This window comes from Diprion similis, chromosome 11 (genome assembly GCF_021155765.1).
Source record: "Diprion similis isolate iyDipSimi1 chromosome 11, iyDipSimi1.1, whole genome shotgun sequence".
Lineage (NCBI taxonomy): Eukaryota > Metazoa > Arthropoda > Insecta > Hymenoptera > Diprionidae > Diprion > Diprion similis.
The window spans coordinates 8668142-8686921 of NC_060115.1; the positions used below are offsets into that span (position 1 = coordinate 8668142).

The window sequence follows — 18780 nt, forward strand, 5'->3', positions numbered from 1 at the left end:
GCTGCTATCGAGCCGCAGGGCTTTGTCTAACTTTAATTGAAAATATTGGAATAAATTTTCCCTGCCTATAGATTGTTGTGTAAATAGAAAGGATGGATATCGATGTGCCTGTATAGTTAGTCTCTGTTGGACAAGCCTCGCCGCTTCCGTTGATCACTTATTAAATATAGTACATATAAATATATATTGTTCTACGCTGTGCATTTAAAACAAAGTTAGATAACATGTCGACGATTTATATTGTTTTGTCGCATACAGATATATATACATATGTGTATATATGGTTCAAAAAAATGTGTCGCGGTTCGTCAGTCACCTTCTCTTGATTGATGCGTAAACTATATAGCCATACTACAACAGTTCACTTCCTATATTCAATTCGAGTCTCGATTCCTATTGTCGTTACATTTCAATCAAGCTCGGTGTGCAGCTTTCGCTGCATATCTCGTCCCGAACGGTCTAAATTCTCTGTAATATCGGGAATGCACAGTAGGATGTCCCTTGTTTAAGGTGTTGACGAATTTTTGCCGCTCCACCCCCCAAATCAACTTCAAATAATTAGAAAACAATTACCTAATTTTTTTCAGATTTTTACTTCAACTCTGAGATAGTTCACCTAGTGGTCGAAGTTTCTTATGGAAATAACATGGGAAAAACTTTTTTTCTCAGTATATATTTTATTCTAAAAGTAATAATATTAAAAAAAAATTTTAACTGTGAGGTTTTAGTCGGCATTAGTGCTACTGTCTGGGAAAAAATTCACACAATCATACCACGCAATCTCGACGAATTGCACACCCTCGAAATCTGACTTTTTTTTTACATTATTTAGAGGAAGTGCAATTCGTCTAGATTTGCTGGTATCGTGACGTAAATTTTTCTACAGATAGTAGCACTAACGCCCACTAAAACCTCGCAGTTACAGATTAAAAAAAAATATTATTACTCTTGCAACAAAATATATACCGAGGAAACAAGTTTTTCCCATGTCATTTCCATAAGAAACTTTGATCAGAAAGCGAACTATCCCAGAGTTGAGGTAGAAATCTGAAAAAATTAGTCAATTGTTTTCGAATTATTTGAAGTAGATTTGGGGTGCGAGGCGGTAAAAATTCGTCAACACCCTAATGCACAGTTTTTCGCATTATACGCGGCATCAAGACCTCGACGAAGAGAGAAGCCCGGCAACAAGTTTGTCGAGGTAACGTGTTTGCTGATAATTGAATTCAATGCCACTCAATTTCTCCAATTCGCCAATTCGTTTTTCCTTTCGACAAAAATATCGACGATCCTTGAATTCGAGTCCTGCCTCATTGCGAATTTTCCGTTATAACGCGGAACGTAGGACAGAATTGTACTGAAACGAGTGTGACCGAATTGATAGCGGAATTCAGTTTGTATTTTGTAAACGCTCGGCTTGACGCGGAAGGCGGGAAAAGGGTGAGTGGCAATTGGTATACGCGCGATGATTGCGCCTACTGTGGTGTAAATATTTCCAGTAACGGGTGTCCGGAATAAGTATATACGATGAAAATATATTTCAAATTTGAATGAAGGCTGAATTTTGTCTTTGTGTTTAATCTGTATTCCATTTTCAATATATATATATATATATATATATATATATATATATATATAAAGAAAGAGAAAGAGAGCGACAGAGAGAGAGACCTAACGACGATTTTCATATTAAAGCTTTATATCCGACGCTACTAATTCCTTTTATTCAGCTCAAGTTTAAACCGATTTTTTCCCCTTTCTATAAGGTTTTTTCAGGGAATTATATTTTTCATAAAATCTTCCCCTTATTATCGTTCTGATAATTCCACTCGAGTCACCGTTCAACCTCTGCAGAACTTGCGAGCAGACGCGACGATTATCGGAGTCGATGATTCAATTTCACGTTGCAAATTGTTCGCGCCGGAAGCTCATATCCGGGCACTTCCGGTTCCCCTGTTCCCGCCCCCTGACGCAGATGAGCGGTGAACTGACTTCCGTTCTCTGCCCAGCTCTACAACCCTCCTGAAAGCTCTGTCTAGCTTCGTGCACTTCACCTGCGTGATTTGCGCTCTCCGATTAAAAAGTTTCGACAGTTTTTTTTTTCTTTTTTGGTTTTTTTTTTCTTTTTTTCTTTTCTTGTTGTTCGGATTTTTTGTTTTTTTTTTATCCGCACGACTGTATTCCAAGAAATTAATACAGAATATGATTTGTCAGAAAGTAAGTGAATGAATTATTTAACAAACGTTCTTCTCTGCACTTGAGTGATTATAATTATGCAAGCTACAAAATTTCACGACACGTCGTCTGAACCTAAGCGCGATTATACTTGTTATCTTTGCCACGAGACACGTATTTCCTCGATGTGGCTCGACAAGTGTACTAAAAATTAGATCACTTAACACCCAGCCTGTAATAATATCCTTCAACTTGTTTCGTCGTGTATAAATTTTAAATCTCATTGCCGTGCGTCAATATAGCATCGAAACTGCGCTTCGTTTCTGTATCGTATCTGTTGATCTGTTATTCCCATGTATAAATGATAATTGAATAAAAAATTTTATCAATATAAATGTAATGTAAGAAATATTGACTAAAAGTAAAAAAAAATTAAAAAATTTTTCCTCCACTGAAATCGATTTGGGAATTAAATTATCTCCGTAAGAATATTTTATTCCCTCTGATAGTTACAATTTTCTATCTACCCCGAAAAAAAAATGACTGAATTACTTTGACGGTATATTTTTTTCTTTATTTTTACCAACAAACAAGTAAAAACCCTAAATTTAACCGAAATATCGCGGTTCGAGAAATTTTTTTTTTTTCTCCCAAACAGTTCCGAAAAGTTCTGTAATCCAAATACTAAAAGTCAAATATGAACATTTTCTCTCTGGTAAAATTTCGCGTCTCGTTTGTAGGATGACTCACGTATATTACACGCACTGTCTGAAATCAAAGTGAACAAGCGAATAATTCCATTCGACTGTTTTATTGACCGATTGTAATTATTATCAACCGAAGAATAAATTGCAATATTTGATAAAAATTGTGAAATCAATTTGATAGACGATCAACTGTTGGAGATTTTAAGCTTGATAATCGGCGGGAGTAAACACCGCGTGTTAAAACGCTGTAAATAGAATTGTGCAGTGATGCAAAAAGCATCTTCCTACAGGCGTGGCGTGTACCTACGTGTCTCGATCTATGCTAAAAAGATTTCCGTCGCTGAGCAAGCAGTTCGCGATGGGGGGGAGAAGAGACGTGTTAATTCGCAAAGATAGATGCCGAGGTTACATATTACCGCGTCCCGGACAATTTTGCGAATTCGTGTCCCAGCTTTTGGCGCCCGTCGCTGCTCCCGAAGAGAGGCCTGGAGGACAGTGTGAAGCATACAAGAAGAGGTAGGAAAACTCGGGTGAATAAGTCGCGGTGAAAGAGGACTTGAGGAATGAGAAAAGGGAGAAAGTAGGAAGAGTAAGAAAAAAAAAGAGAAAAAAAAAGACAAGCGGTGAACACTTCGATCGCGGAATCCATTACAAAAATCTGCATTCCAAAACAGCCTAGAAAATACGACGGATGTGAGTTTTGAACGAGCGATTCAAACGCCAAGAGGGGGGAAGAAATCATCTCTCAAACTTGTTGTGCGGAAAGAGTGAATCGAATTCTTTTTCACCGTCAACAAAGCCAAAACTCGTTCCTCTCGTGACGAGCTACCGATTTCAAAACGAATTTAACATTTTACTTACCATAAGTTGTAAGGGACAAAATATAAAGGGGGGAAAGGAAAGAAGGAAAAGGAAAAGAGCGCTTTTTCATTCATACTTTGGTAAATTACGAACTTCGTTCATTTCTGCAGTAAAAAAAAAAATAAAAAAACTGTAAAAATGATTTGCTCAAATTATACGCTTCTTTTTTTTTTCTTTTTTACTTTCTTTGGTAATTATATGCCTTTGTATAAACGTATATGTTTTTGTTTTTCCAGTTGGCACGAGGTGATATCAGTGCTTACCGAGGTATAAAAAACAAACATGAAGAAACACCCTTAAAGCGAAACAAGACCGACGTGAGTGTGGATCGAAGTTCGGAAGAGAGAAAGAGAGGAGAGAGAGAGAGAGAGAGCGAAAGAGAAAGAAAGAGAGCAGCGACTGCTAAAAATTCAAAGAGGCGAAAAATTCGAAGGAATAAATTGAAAGTTTGCGTGGGAGAAAGGAAAAAACGAAAAAACCCACGTGAGTTTCTGGTTGACTCGGAAGTGACACAAAAGTTTTCACCGCACTTCGTATTGTCACTGGATAAACTTTGGATATTGTTCAAGTAACGATTCCTCGCCTGCCTTAAGTATATACATATACATACATACATTATATAACGCCAACTTTACGAAAGCGCGAAAAAAAGAAGGAAAAGATTCGCGCGAAACGTCGTTTGAAATTTGGATGGGCTAAAAAAAAAAGAGGAAAAATACATATATAAATATTCGAAAAAATATATACATATATATATATATATATTTCAATCCACGCTTAATCCGCTTTGATCCCTGGGAAAGGATTTGCGAATCTGCAAATAACGAGGGGGAATTCCTACAGTCGAACCGACCAAGAAAATACCGCACACAGCATTGACGTAAGCAATTTTTCTTATTTATTCGTTCGTCGATTTTTTGTTTCGTTTATTTTACTCCGTTTTATACATTCAGATATATCGATCGACTCACCGTTTATGCAGGCAAGTTTCATGCCCCAAATTTTAGACGCATGGGAATAATAAATTGTAAAAATTTCACATTTCATAAATAAAAAGCGTGAGATTCAATTTCGTATACAATGTATCAAGATTGATAAGCTTGCAATATTATCTATACATAAAAATATAAAATGATTAAATAAATAGAACAAAATGACTCAAATTAAAGTAAAATACAAAGGACTAGAATTGCTGTTAATAAAACTTCAGAGCACGAATTTGGAGAAGTCTTATTTCTCTGATCGAAGTCAGAAATAACGATGTTGTTCAAAATTCCGGCATCATTGGATTATCGTTCAATTATCACACTACTGTAGTACGTAAATAACTCTACGATAAACAACAGTCTTCAGACAAGTGGGTGATACTCGATATTCCCAAGTCCACAAGAGCATGTCTTTATACACATACTTTGGAAGCAATGTTTAATGCCATTGGCTCGTTTCAATCGCTAACTTGGTGTCAGTCATTCGTACGGATACTAATCAAACGTATTGATTGGTCAAACAGAGCCTGAAATATTAACGCGCTACGAATCACGCGGGCCAAATTTTTCGCGATAATCCGTGTTAAAGAGAATAGAGCACACAGCCCCATATATATATATATATACAATAACGTTGTGTACAAAATAAAAATAATTATCAGGTTCACAGTTCGGTGCATAGGAGCACAAATATTGATAAAAGTTGTGATCTTTTGAACGAATTTCAACAAGCCGCAGGTCATTTCGCGCTGTTAAAAAAAAAGATTGTTGTCGTTCCTCTTACGGTGATATTTATCAAAAGACACCGAGATGTTAAAGAATAAAAAAAATGTTTCTTCTCCCTACAGATCTTCGAGAGTTTCTGAGTAACTCTTTTTCGAAGATGAACAACGAGCCAATTCCAATGCCGCCACCTGCGGGTAGCGAACATTCTCCCGACATGCACATCAACATGGAACGAATAGATAATCCGCACAAACGTTTGAGTCTGAGAAGACAAAGCATAGCAAACGCCGTCATGAACCAGAGAAGAGCTTTACTCGGGTAATTGATACTAATAAGTTTTTTTCCTTTTTCTCCTTCAACAACATCGAGTTAATATAAATCTTTCGAATCTTCTCGAGTTTATTCGAAAACGTATATAGCTGATTCGTCGAAGTTAAGATATTGTGAACTTTCAGGATTCTAAAAGTAAAATTTTTCTCATCATTATCGCGACAGTGTCAATTTCAATTTTTTTTTTTTTTTATTAATCTTTCTTTGGAATCGAAACAGTATTTATATACTCTTAAACGATATCATTCTTCAAGTAATGACCTATATCAGCAGCGTTAATTGCCGTATCGCGAAAGGGGAACTGATTGACTGCATAATTTTTTGACGACCCTTGAAACCCCTCAATGCGGTATTGAATTTTCACTTACTCCTGTCAAAAGGTCCATTAAGCATGAGATAGTACAAAAGAAAAACGGGCGTTCCCGTTTGAGTTCCCAGACAGAAATGCAATCGATACGAGATGCGTTCCACTTTGTACCCTCACAATACGTTTACACACATCCTCGTTCACTCACTCACTCACTCACTCACTCACTCACTGACAGATAAGAGAAATACATGTACCTACGTCACAAATGCACTCGGGCAAACGTGTGCGTAAGATGCTAGGCACATAGTGCAGGTCTAGCCATACTACCATATCCTCGTAGGTACGTGTATCGAGTATCGGAAACAACGGGTGTAATAATAGTATCTGGAACTGTGGTGCAAAGCGTCATTGAACCTTCGTTCATTTAATCAAGCAAATACAATGGCTCAACAGTTCCATTTAAGTTTACCCCTCAGCATTCGCTTCCACAAGTACGTATGTGCGAAACTCGATTCCTCGCCTCACCGTACAAGGGCGATGAATAGATGCAAAAAAGCAACCTTTGCTATCGACCCTCGAGTAACAGAACCGTTGAAAATAGTTCGGAGAGAGTTGTTAGTCCAGGAAACTCTGCGCCGATTTATCGGTTGATCAATCCATCCAAAGTCGCCTAAAGTCGTTCGATTTTACTTGAAATGAATCACTACTCGGGGGGGATGAACGTCTTAGCTAACGAATGAACCACTCGAAAAATATGAATTTTTGCATCGCGTTTCAGAGCTTTGATGAGCGAACTGGGAAGTAACATATCCCTTCCCTCGGCTGTGTCGCTCGATCACGACTATGGTCAGCCGCACGGAAGCCAGCTCTCGATTCCTCATATTCAAGACCATCACTCTCTCCGGCCAACGATGTTGCAATTAACGCCGGTTGCCACAGCTGCAGGACCCTTGGTGAACATGGACGTCGCGAAGGGTGAGTGGAGTAAGTTTGGACTAAGTTACGTGGACGGTAGTTGGGATGGGGATGAAAACTTGAGAGGGTCGATATTTGGAATTAATAAACTGTTCAAAATCTTGAGTCGCCGAATAGCAGTCATTCTGATCAGTGATACTTACTTTCGAAAATTAAGATTTCATTGTTTCATTCTCGCATGTTTGCAAACTCTTCCAATTCCTTTTCACCCCCACCGGGTAAATGAACTGCTTTAAGCAAGGGTTACGCCTTACTGGGACATATTTTCCGAGAAATTGTTTGACCTCGGAGGCGCGATTTCCCTGTTTCAGCGCCACCCACGTTGCCGACGCCACCGACGCCGCCGACGCCACCCACGGAAAAGAAGTACAACCACAAGTACCAGGAGCTTATGTCAACTCTGAGCACACTTTACGCGAAACTTTTGGTAGTCGTGGGTGTCGCCATACCCGTTACCGCCAGCGTTAGCAAAGGCGTGCCCACGGCTTATGATCAGGTCTGTAAAAACATGGGAATTCCAAGCTCAACGTTGTTTCACCGCGTATTCTGTACCCTAGAGATCGAAAAACACAAAACGATTTGTCCCAAACACTCCGATCCTATCGATCAAAGTGTGTCTTCTCCGACGACTTAAGCGCGAGTTTTGCGCCGACTTCTTGGTCTGCGATTGTGTTATAACTTATGGACAAATTCAGACTCGACGAAACAGCAGCTCATATTGTACTTGATGACCAACGTTGACCAACGAATGGATAACACAAATTTTGTTCTACATACTCGACAGGGATACTACCTTTACTTATACTTGACAAGTGTGGCATTTGTGGTGATGCTGTACACAACACTGATGAGGGACAAGGCGGTTAAAAGGTTGCTGATAAAGCACAACATGGAGGAAAAGATCTATGAATTTCCCGAGGATCCAGGCAGACCACCGATAATTCAGGTGATTGATTCCTCGACAGTGTTTTTTTCACGCGTCAAAACCTCTCTATTTGGAAGGAAGGAAATATTTTACAACGTCGAAAGACGAACACCTGCATTGGTAATGTCGACATTCTAAACATACCGAATTTCGTGATACTCACAGGCTCAGCAGTATGGCAGCTTCTGTCTCCGACTTGGCGCGGTTGGCTTTGGCGCTGGTTCTCTGGTCTTCACCGGGTTGCAAATCGGCGCTGAAATATCGACATCCTCGGGTGCCCTTCGAGCACTAACGCCGGCGGCCCGTCTTCTCCTGGTCACAGCCCAGATGCACTTCATATTTTTGAACAGTAAAGACTTGGAACTCGCGAGGCACGGCGCCCTCGCTAAATTGGGTCTCATGCATATGATCGCGACGAATTTATGCGAATGGTTGCAGGTAGAGTGCCAAGACGCAACCATGATGAGCTGCTAAAATCGGGCCATTTCGCTTTGTTCGAGTAAAAATATGTCTTTTCCTTTGACAGGCTTTGATACAAGAGACACGTCACGAAATTGATCAGCTGGAAAACGAACACGAAAGTCGGCGTGGAATATTGTCAGGACTTCTAACGAACGCGAGTCCATTCCTGTTCCCTTGCACTATTGAGTTCAGTTTAATTTGCGCGGTTATACTGTTCGAGATGTGGAAAAGGATCGATGAAAAACCGATGAGAAGCGAAAGTCATACAAGATCTATTCACCAACTGAGCATAGACTGCAGCAGTGCACATAAGCAAGTGATCTAATCAATTTTTCATTACCACTAACGTTTTGCACGAAGCTTTTTCATTTTCGAATATCATAAGTTTCTCGGAAAGGAACGAAGCACATATGCGATGAAATCTGAACGATAAAAGTCGAGCGAGATATTCGAACGTCCGGATCAAATTCCGGGCTCAAACGACCCTTTACTTCGTTCCATCGATATCATAAAGAGACGCGGTAATGAAATGTACAAATAAGATATGATACATTGAACTAATCGATGAACATGTTTGTTGTTGTCTTTCTTCAGAGGATTGTTCGCCGGTATATTGATCATAGCTGCAACCATACTTAGCTTGATCATGTTCTTCGTATTGAAAGAAGAAAAGCCCGACATCGCTGTGCAACAAGTCACGGTCCTTGAGGCTTGCATACTGCTCGGAGGTAAATCGAACAAAGTATAAAGGGTGTTTCACCGAAGCGATTGAGGCGTCAATATTATTCGAAATAATTCTGTAATCTCCGAAATGACACTGAAATCGGTAATACTAAAATAAAATTGCACTAGTAATCATCAAGGTGATTTAGGATTACAGAATCCCTTTTCAATCATGAGAAACCATATAAAAATCTCCGAAATCATGAGAATCGACGTAATCAAAGTAAAAGTTATTTGTCAAGTAACCTCTCGCAATGACTTTACAAAATGTAAGTAATCATAAAATCCGTAAAAGCATGGTATCGATTTTTACTCCGATGAAACACCCCTCGATATCGATGAAATTAGCTCGCTTGGATTATCGAATAATGCCAAGAAATCGCGTATCAAGCGATCGAAATGGTGTTCAGTTTTCACGTTAACAAGAAAATCCGGCAATCCTTCGCAGGCATAATGGCGTCCGTGGGAGGCGCGATAAAACTACGAAACCTAGAACCAAAGCCAGCGAAGGGACAGAACCTGGACGCAACTTTGCTGGCGGCAGCTCAAGCAGGAGTTTACTTGCACTGTTTGTTCAGCGTGGTGGGAGGATTTCTGACAACTGGTCCACGCTGGGGTATCGCTTTGACCGCCGACATATTGGCACTCGTTCAAAGCACCGTTCAAACATTGCTCATTAAGGTAAGTGACAAGAAATTAGATGAAAATTTCTCCCGTTGCCTGCGTCAGGATTAGGTATATATATATATACGTACCGTGACGTTGTCGAGCCACTTTGATACACGCTGTGTTCGCGGTTAAACTGTGCAAACACCTGCCACCGAACGCGGTCGTTGTCTGCCGTGTCACTGCGTTTCGCGCACCAAGGTTTTGCATTTCACAGCTCTGCAATACGACCGTTCGAGGATTAATACACTACACTAAAGGCCCGGCCGACCACGTTGCAATAACGGGTGCTCCGTTTTCGTTGGGCAACAACTGGGAAGAAATATCGCGAATTTGGTGGAAAAATTGGTGAAAGGTAAAAAAAAAAAAAAAATGGTCATGAAAATAAACGAAGCTAAGAGTCTTTATGTTTGGTGGAAACGTCCTTTTTACGTTTACATGCACACGTCCTTATACTATGAGAACGCGATATCAGTGCTTCGCTGCTTTTTCATACACTCTAAACCACGTGGTTGTATAATGTGTATAGCTGTTAATCGATTACGATATTGACACATTTTTCGAACATCCGAGGATGAAATACATGATCCGTTTCACATAAATGCCGACGGTCTGTCTGTTTATGAACCTGCGACAGGGAATACGTGCACAGTTGTTGAGTAAACGAGGGAGTTCGTGATACTAAATACATCCGTTGAACCGTGATGGATAAATATTTACTTCTCGAACGTTGAAACGTGAACACATACGTATCCACCTGTGTCGAATATGATGTGAAAAAATGTTTTGAAAATGTAGTGAACGCGGGTTAATATCGACATTACTTTTAGCCTTTTTTTACTCCCCCCAGGTTGCCTGGAGGCGACGTTCAGCGACGTACGATAAACCGGGAAAAGAGCTAATTACCTTCCTGATAGTAGCGAACATCGCGCTCTGGTCGGTAAATACTCTGGAAAAATCTCGAGCTGGAGTCCGTCCGCAGCACATTGAATTCTTCGGTGTTTGGGCCTGGACGATAATCACTCACGTATCAATGCCACTGGCGATATTCTTCAGGTTTCACTCCGCGATCTGCCTTTTCGAGGTTTGGAAGAGCTGCTACAAGTACAGACCACCAGGATCAGCTCAAACGCCAAGCTAATACCACACGCGGGCCGAATATCTTCGGTGTAATCTGATGTAAATTGTATGTAAACTTGGGAAGTAAAACAGCATCGTTATCAGGGGCCAACCATTATGCTGTGAAGCCTATACACCCGAATCCAGAGACTGTCGAACTTGAACGACTTCTCGCGTGACTTTATATAAGACTTGAAGCACAACCTGAAACGAATTTGTCTTCACGTCAGTGACGACAGTTCGAGTAAGTTCGCGGTGTGTAACTTGACTTGAAGAATGGTTGACCCCGGATCACCGCTATGACTGGAACAATTTGGTCTGTTAGTGTTATATTTTTTCATCACCGTCCTGACTGATTAATCCTAAAGAGATCCTATAAATGTGGGGGAACCATGGTACAATCAAGTTTCATTAGGCGACTCTAGGGTTGGAACGGACATGGGTGAAGTGGCGGTTGTACGCTCGATGGAACCCGGTGAACAGGCTTGGGGAAAATCGACGAGTGTTTCGCCGAGCATACATGCGAACGTATATGGGTAGGTAGACGGAGAAAAGAAAAAGAGCCGCATCCTTGCGCCGATCAAGGGTCATACGGAGCGAAGGAGAGCCGGTACCACAGGCCGACAGTTTGATACAGTTTACGGTAAACACATTTTGGTGGCAATCACGTCAGGCTGAACAACGAGGAGGTTAAAGAGGAGGGCGTGCAGCGGCAGCGTCAGGTACATCGAGGTAGGTGGAGGTAGGTGGAGGAAAAGCGACGGAGGTCAGGGAGAGTGGTCGAGCGGTGGTCCGGACGCGAATTGGAGGTCGACTGAGGGCCGGAATTGGGGTTGACTAGCGAAGGGCTCTTAGCAACCCTTTGCCAACCTGCAGCTTGGCTTCGCCCGCCTCGAAGGACCGGAGACCCGAAGGTTTCTGATTTACTTAGACCGGCGGCGAGTGCCCTCGATTTTGTCAGCGGCTCGGCGGAAAGACAGTTGCGAGAAAATCCCTGACTTATATCGACAAGGAGAAAATCAGCTGGATTCGAGAGAGCCGATAGTTGAGAAATAATTTTGCATTCGTTATTGCAGGGATCACTTCAAGTTTCCCGAAATTTTTTTTATAGATATAAACTTGTGCATCGATCAAATATTGGTTTGAAATTACGATGAGTGTTCACTCGCACTGAATAAATCTTGCGGAGAGTAAGACGAGCGAAGATTGTGCGAAGGAAAAAGAAGAACGGAAAACCCCGGATGGGTCCTCCCTCCCCCCCCCCCCCCCCCCCCCTCCGCCCCTCTTTCACTGGGGCATTGTTGTCGTTTATTTTTTATCTTTATCTTTTAGCTTTCCGTTTTCTTTTCTTTCGGATCTAACAAGGATTTAGAGGGACGATTCGCGTCCGCACCTCCGCTGCGTAAAACGCGGCCGCTGTCCATTTTTATTTTTGTTATTTGGTCCCCGTTCAACACACATACAAAGGCATGGAACGTTGGAAAGTCTTGTGGGGTAGTAGTAAGAATTCCGGTGAAAACTTGCTGAAACGTGTGTACCTTCCGGCTGTGGGAGGGATGAGGATTTTCTTGGTAAACTTTAGGGGAGGGTGGGTGCGTGTACGGATGTATACATATACATGTATATACAGAGGCGACAAGACGGACGAACAGATACAAAACAACGTTAAGAAACGTTGATATATCCGCCAAACACGGGAGGCTCAAACGCTTCGCGGATTTATCGGGGATGCGGATAATGGATGGAGGAGTCCGGGCGAGAGGTTTTGAAGAATAAAGAAAAGAAGACGGAAGTAAAATAAAAACAAGGAGAATAAGAGGAAGAAGGAAACGTGGCATGTGAGATATTTAAAAATAAAACGAGACTGCAAAGTGTTCGATGCATGAGAAATTTTCCACCGTGAACCAACTCGGCTGTGTGCAAGCTCGTCGACCTTTTTCGAGATCATACGATAACTCTTGTAAGTGTGTGTAAAAATACAGAATGTACGTAGATATCACGTATTCTTCATATTCTTGCAGGAAAACGTAACGGAAACGAGGGTTGATGTTTGATTAAAAAATAATACACATCGCACGTGATAAGCTTGAAGTATAAAAAAAATTTATTGTACAATATTCATGGTGAAGTTGCCAGTTGCGATGGTATTTAATTTCGTTTTTTTTTTCTCTCCTTTTCTTCGGTTTGTTCAAGGCGAAAGAAAAAGGAAAAACTCTAACAATTTTTCCGACAAGAAGTTATCGCATTGGCAGCATGTAGGACCGGCAGATTAATGCGACGTTGGTATGTAAATAGAATATGAGAATAGTGGGGTAAGTAACATTGAAAGATTGAAAATCGAATATACAAAAACCGTGCCAGCTGGCTTTTGCGGAGAATTTGACCGTGAAGGAAAAATAAAATGCAAGAAGACAACGAAAATCTGTCCAATTTATGCAAACGAAAACTTTTAGGTCAGAGTTATGTACTCGAACGCGAATGAATGAACGAAACTGTGCATGTATGTACAACAATGTAGTATATGGATTTAATGAAGAAATGAAACTACTGCCGCAATCTCGTCCCGATTAAACTACGGATAACGGAATCAAATCAGCATTTCGGACCGCCCGAGGCCGCAAAAGGTGAAGCTCTGGACAGAGGGAGGAAGAGAGAGTGAAGGAAGGGGAGAAAACAAGAGAGAAAGAGAGAAAGAGAGAAAGAGTGAAAGAGCGAGCGAGAGAGAGTAAGCGATGAAGAGTTAGAGACAAAACAAGCTGATTGGTCGCGCAACGGGAATGTATTTAATTCGATTGGCCTTTGCCGACGGGCGAGGCGAGAAGGTGGGAGTCCCGTTTCCGGCGGAAATGAGGCCTTCGCGACGCTAAGCCCCCCTGCAGGGGTGGGTGGAAATCGTATTTACGTTCCATCTCCCGCAGCGCAGGTAACCGGCGTGGAGAAAGGAGAAAGTATGGCTCGGAAAAAACGGGAGAACGGGAGAAGTTAGGCGGGAAGAGAGGGAGGAGGACTGACGCGGGTTATGCCAATCCGTAAAACCAAAAATGTTGAAAATTGATGGTACGTTAAATGTAGATCATATATCGAATCGCAAACTTTATCGTCTCCTTGGAATTTCGATCATGATGAATCCAAAAGCTGTAGAATTTAAGAAGGAGGAATTCACACGACGAATCTAAATTATTAACGAATCTAAACTTATTTCTATAAAATGTTGTGATTTTTATATTTATTTTAGATCAGAAACTTAACTTTTACATCGATTACAAAAAATTTAAATTTCAAGTACGATACTGTGTAGTGAAATTGCAGAAGGAAATTTTTATTTACGAAATACTTGTCATTCCGAAAAATCTATATTTACAATATTGAACCGATTAATTGGTGAAAGAGAACGAATGTGAGAAAAAAAATACCTTACATCAAGTAAATTTATACTGAACCGATATTTCGAATGTAATTTGAAATGAATTTAAAATTACGGGCGAGGGCGGCTTCCGAGTGAAAAAAGGAGGACCTAAAGGAATAGCCGCGGGCGCCATTTTCTGTTTTGTCCTTTTTTTTTATTGCACCCCGGATGATCCGATTATCCGACCTGCCGCAGTTCATCCTTGCAAAAGTTTTGGCACATGCTCTCTGTGAATCTAGCCTGATTCCATGATATCACCTTTTTCTCACGTAACACGTTGGTTGCCGGTAAATTTTTACTTCACAGAAAACCATAGAGATTCATTAAAAGCGTCACTTTCATGGTAGTAAAAAAAAAATTGGCGAATGAAAAAACGGCGTGCAGTTGGTGAAAAAAAGATTTCTTCACTGTCTGAATTTATTTAATCATTGGAAACATTTTTGGACTACCTTTTTTTTTCTCTCTTAACAAACGTTAAGTTTGCGAACTTCTCAGTGAATTCAAGACGAGAGTTTCACGATTTTTTGATCCTGAATAGGCGGAGGAAAGACGCGCGACAATTCTTTTACCTTCGGTGGGTCGAAATCGCGACGACTGGCTTCTAATCCGAGCATAGAGAGAAAATTAGATCCTTAGAGAGCAACTGGCATTTATGAAGAGTCAAGGAGCCCTTACTAAAGTCCCCATTCGCCCCTACATTTCCTTCTTCCGCATGTACGAGGCTACAGCCAAAGAAGAGGGACAAAAATGCTCCCTCCTAGGCGAAATGGAGAAGAGCTCGAATTCGCATGTACGTAAATCATTTTCAATTTCACTGCCGTTGCTTCGCTGTACGCAGGGTTAAACGAAACGAAACAAATAAACAAGACGAAAAATTATGATTATTCCATGCTTAGTGAGACAAATTGGTCTTTCAAAGATGAAGTCAAAGAATCTTACGAATCTAAATTCAGACGTTCATTGTCATAATTAAATGCTTGCAGTGTTAATATACGTTCATGTTAATTTCATCCATAAAATAACGCTCAACCTGTATATACCTACGATTTATCATTTTAATTTATTCAAGTTTTGATACCTATATTAATTACAAAATAGCAAAACCACGACTTTAAATCTAGAAACACGATTCGTTACGTATATGTATAAAGAAGAGGAAATAATTTAAATGAATTTGTCGATAGTGGTAATTACTTCAGCTGAGGCATGACGAAAGTGCGATTAAACATCGGAATAAGATAACCTGTTTAGACAAATGAAATCATTCGTTAACTTTATATCGCGTGCGGCGTTAGACGATATTTAAAAATGATTGATAATTTATTATAACATTTTTCTTTTTTTTTTTCAGAAAAAACGTGAAAGCGGTTGGAACAGATTTTAATTATTTTGTAGAAATTGATTTTTCATTACACATGGGTCGGTCGCGGAATTCTTGAGGGTTCTGTTGTTCGCGTCGGCTGCGAGCATCCGGTTAGTGGCCATACCTTGAATACGCGAAAAGAAAGAAACAATTTACAAATCAATACACGTGAATTCAGGGTTGTTACAAAAATCAGAGTTCCAGATTCCCTTGCTTTTATAGGATTTCTCAGAGAAGTTGTAAATTCTAAAACCGCTTCCTAAATATTGATTATTTTTTTTATTTTTTGTGTAAATCTTCTCACTATTGGAAAATAACAGATAAAATAATTCATCAATCATGTATCACATTATTGAATTTAATTCTACGTAAAGCGTATCTCTAATTAATAGTATCGGATACGTTTTTTTGCAAGAGTATCAAATTTCAAATATATTTTAAAGAATGGGAATCCCCAACAAATTTTAGCTTTCATGTAAAAAGATTGTAACAACCCTGATGTCAGGCTGCAAGGCAGCATTTATCACACCCGATAAAACGCACAGTAAGATTTAGCGGATGCAAAGACGTATAAGCGGATGCAGGCTTTAGGAAAAAGGAAAACCGTCATTCATAGAAGTAGTTGAAGATAAAATTAGTAAAACAAGAGGTGAATAGAGATTTAGACACTGTCAGGGTCCAAATCTTAGTAAATTTTCAATTTCTGCTAAACTCATTTGCTTTAAGGCCAATGCAATACGTAAATTATCATGCATGCATTACATAGGATTATGGTAATTTTTATCGAGCTTGGGACATTGGTAGCTGCTCACCTTAAATTTAATCTGAATGTTTCGAGGTACAGTGAACTGAAAGTTAGGTTTTTTCTTTCATCGTTCATATAGTGACAATCTAATTGAAGCGAGTTATTTTCATTTGAACTGCAGTTCTGGGAATAATCTCTGGAAATTGTTCAGAGTAATGTGTTTGAAAATAGAAATTAGAGAAATCAACCGTTTTCTAGAACCACTGATTCCAATTAGAATTTTTACTTCTTAATCATTCAGATTTTTTCCCGAAACTTGTTAATATCAATACGTCAGAGTGAATTTGTTTTACCGAAATTTAAAATTGTAAATCGCAGAAAGAATGAAATGGTGTAGAAATGTGAAATAACGACGTCTTTTAGGCGATTTCAACTCGAGACGTTTCATTCTTTTCCAGCTAAAACCATCACCCATTATGAAGTATGATGTCTTATAATATGTAATTAAATGTGATGACAGCATTTTTGTCATTTGATGCAAGCTGAGCAAGTGAAAGTCATGAAACAGGATAACATAGATAGAAAGAAACAGAAATATAGACGAAGCAAACAAGCAATATTCCTAGTCTGTACAGGTTCAATACTCACTTTTGAAATTCCCATTCACGATTGTCCAACGGGCACACCTGGCGAGTCTTCAACCAACGAGAGATGCAATGGAAATGGAATGCGTGCTGCGCAACGGAAATTAAACAAAGTTAGTATCAACAGTGAGAATAATGATGAAAATAATAATTAGAGTAGCGAACAATGAGAGGAATTAAAATATGAAACTCAACTTATGAGCACTGTATAACATTTCTTTGCCGGTGATTATAAATGAAATCGGATCAAAGTTTTAAGGTGTCGGTTTTCAAGTTGTTGCTGACTAGCACAAGTGATCGTACCGTAAGACGGAATCAGATGAAATGATAAGAAAATGTAGTACATTTTTGTACAAATACTCACATTACACACCCCCCAGGCGACTGTACATTCTTCGCTAGTGGCGGAAGCTTGGTTAGCCTGACATTCGATGCACAAATCCATGATGTGATTTCTACAAATTGCACAGTTGTCGACGACGATATCTGCACAAAGAAGTAGATAGTGTAAGAGTAGGAATTAGGTATAAATAATGGTTTGGGAATACAGATGATCGCAAGCGTCAATTATGATTTAAATACTTTAGAAACGCTGAATCAATACATCGTTCAGTTTCAATATCAATGTAAAAAACATCGCACAGTATTCCATTGACCTTTGAAATTTTTAAAAGCATTGCGCCATGTCTGGCCATCGACTAATTCTACTTTTGCATTGACTCTCTTCGTCACACTGTGAAAAGACACATTTTTGCAAGCAAGAATCTCCAACAGAGTGACAAATGAAACATAATCTTGTCGCAAAACGTGTAACGAGAAGTGACAAAACGCTTCGGTTAGATTTTGATACGGAAACAGATACAGCTTAGATTGGTTGTTTTTCGTTTCTTACCCCAGGCCCACAGAGCCACAGCATTCCACTGAAACAAATCGTAAATTCGTTGTATTACGGAAAATAACGGGTAAGCTAGTGTTGATGTTGCAATGACATAGCTACTTGGAGGTTAGAATATCGTATTTGTCGTTGGAACCGATATGAGTTGACTTTGAACTTTAATTAGTGTTACTGCGGTTTTTTATTAGTACCTTTTTCACTTCAAAACGTTTCTTCTCCCCTTTGCTGCTGCTGGAAGTTGGTAAATCAATCTCCTCGTCATCGATGTCCATAGCCGACGCCATTTTTAATTTTGATCCCTTCGAGATTCGAGGTTCGATTGTGGTTCGATTTGGCGACAGAGACTAGAAAAAAAATGAATGATATTCCCTCGTCTAAGCGTCGCCCGAAGCTTTCGACTTTCGAGTTGATTATCTGTTTCGACCTGTTGTACGCACTTTCAAAACCGTCAATAACAGACTTACCACAAAATGAAGCGTTAGATACTTACAAATACTTAGTATCGTTTTATTTCCCAACTTTCGAAAAGATTTGAACGTAGCTGCTGATTGGCTGATGTTTTCATACCGACCAATCAGACGAGTGTTTCAGTTCTTTTGTTTCTAAAATTACTAATCACATCCAGGAATCCCGAAATCGACACTCTGAATTAAATACAAACATTCCACGTGACCCCAGAAAGCCTAGTTTTTTTTATTACGATAACTTTATTTAGGAAAGTTCGTTAAAAATTTGATATATACCTTTACTATGAAAATTGAA

General features: G+C 39.8%; 2 protein-coding genes across 3 annotated transcripts; one reads left to right on the top strand and one right to left on the bottom strand.

Annotated features, from left to right (window-relative positions):
- Positions 1–3988: 3988 nt before the first annotated feature.
- LOC124412590 (proton channel OtopLc-like) lies at positions 3989–11091 on the top strand. Of its 2 annotated transcripts, none has more exons than XM_046892590.1 (10): positions 3989–4623; positions 5578–5773; positions 6874–7079; positions 7382–7566; positions 7855–8016; positions 8161–8433; positions 8522–8769; positions 9052–9185; positions 9629–9861; positions 10697–11091. In XM_046892590.1, the coding sequence occupies exons 2-10, from the start codon at positions 5613–5615 to the stop codon at positions 10985–10987; spliced, it is 1893 nt and encodes a 630-aa protein (XP_046748546.1). In that variant the 5' UTR covers positions 3989–4623; positions 5578–5612; the 3' UTR covers positions 10988–11091. The 2 variants fall into 2 exon arrangements, with proteins under 2 accessions (XP_046748546.1, XP_046748547.1); XM_046892591.1 differs by having other exon boundaries at positions 6874–7070.
- Positions 11092–15406: 4315 nt separating this feature from the next.
- On the bottom strand, positions 15407–18353 carry LOC124412593 (RING-box protein 1A). The gene is made up of 5 exons (XM_046892594.1): positions 18210–18353; positions 18016–18043; positions 17488–17609; positions 17128–17213; positions 15407–15858 (listed from the first exon to the last, which is right to left on the bottom strand). Exons 1-5 carry the CDS (start codon positions 18300–18302, stop codon positions 15846–15848), a joined length of 342 nt encoding a protein of 113 aa, XP_046748550.1. The 5' UTR covers positions 18303–18353; the 3' UTR covers positions 15407–15845.
- Between the last annotated feature and the right edge of the window lie 427 nt (positions 18354–18780).

What these genes read in the sequence shown, in the direction of transcription:
- LOC124412590 (XM_046892590.1), top strand. Translation starts at nt 5,613, where the DNA reads ATGAACAACGAGCCAATTCCAATGCCGCCACCTGCGGGTAGCGAACAT. An exon ending in CGTCGCGAAGGGTGAGTGGA is followed by an intron (nt 7,080 to 7,381) that starts GTAAGTTTGGAC and finishes TCCCTGTTTCAG; the next exon opens with CGCCACCCACGTTGCCGACG. An exon ending in GGCTTGCATACTGCTCGGAG is followed by an intron (nt 9,186 to 9,628) that starts GTAAATCGAACA and finishes AATCCTTCGCAG; the next exon opens with GCATAATGGCGTCCGTGGGA.
- LOC124412593 (XM_046892594.1), bottom strand. Translation starts at nt 18,302, where the DNA reads ATGGCGTCGGCTATGGACATCGATGACGAGGAGATTGATTTACCAACT. An exon ending in TGTGGCTCTGTGGGCCTGGG is followed by an intron (nt 17,610 to 18,015) that starts GTAAGAAACGAA and finishes TTCTTTGTGCAG; the next exon opens with ATATCGTCGTCGACAACTGT. An exon ending in TCGCCTGGGGGGTGTGTAAT is followed by an intron (nt 17,214 to 17,487) that starts GTGAGTATTTGT and finishes TCCGTTGCGCAG; the next exon opens with CACGCATTCCATTTCCATTG.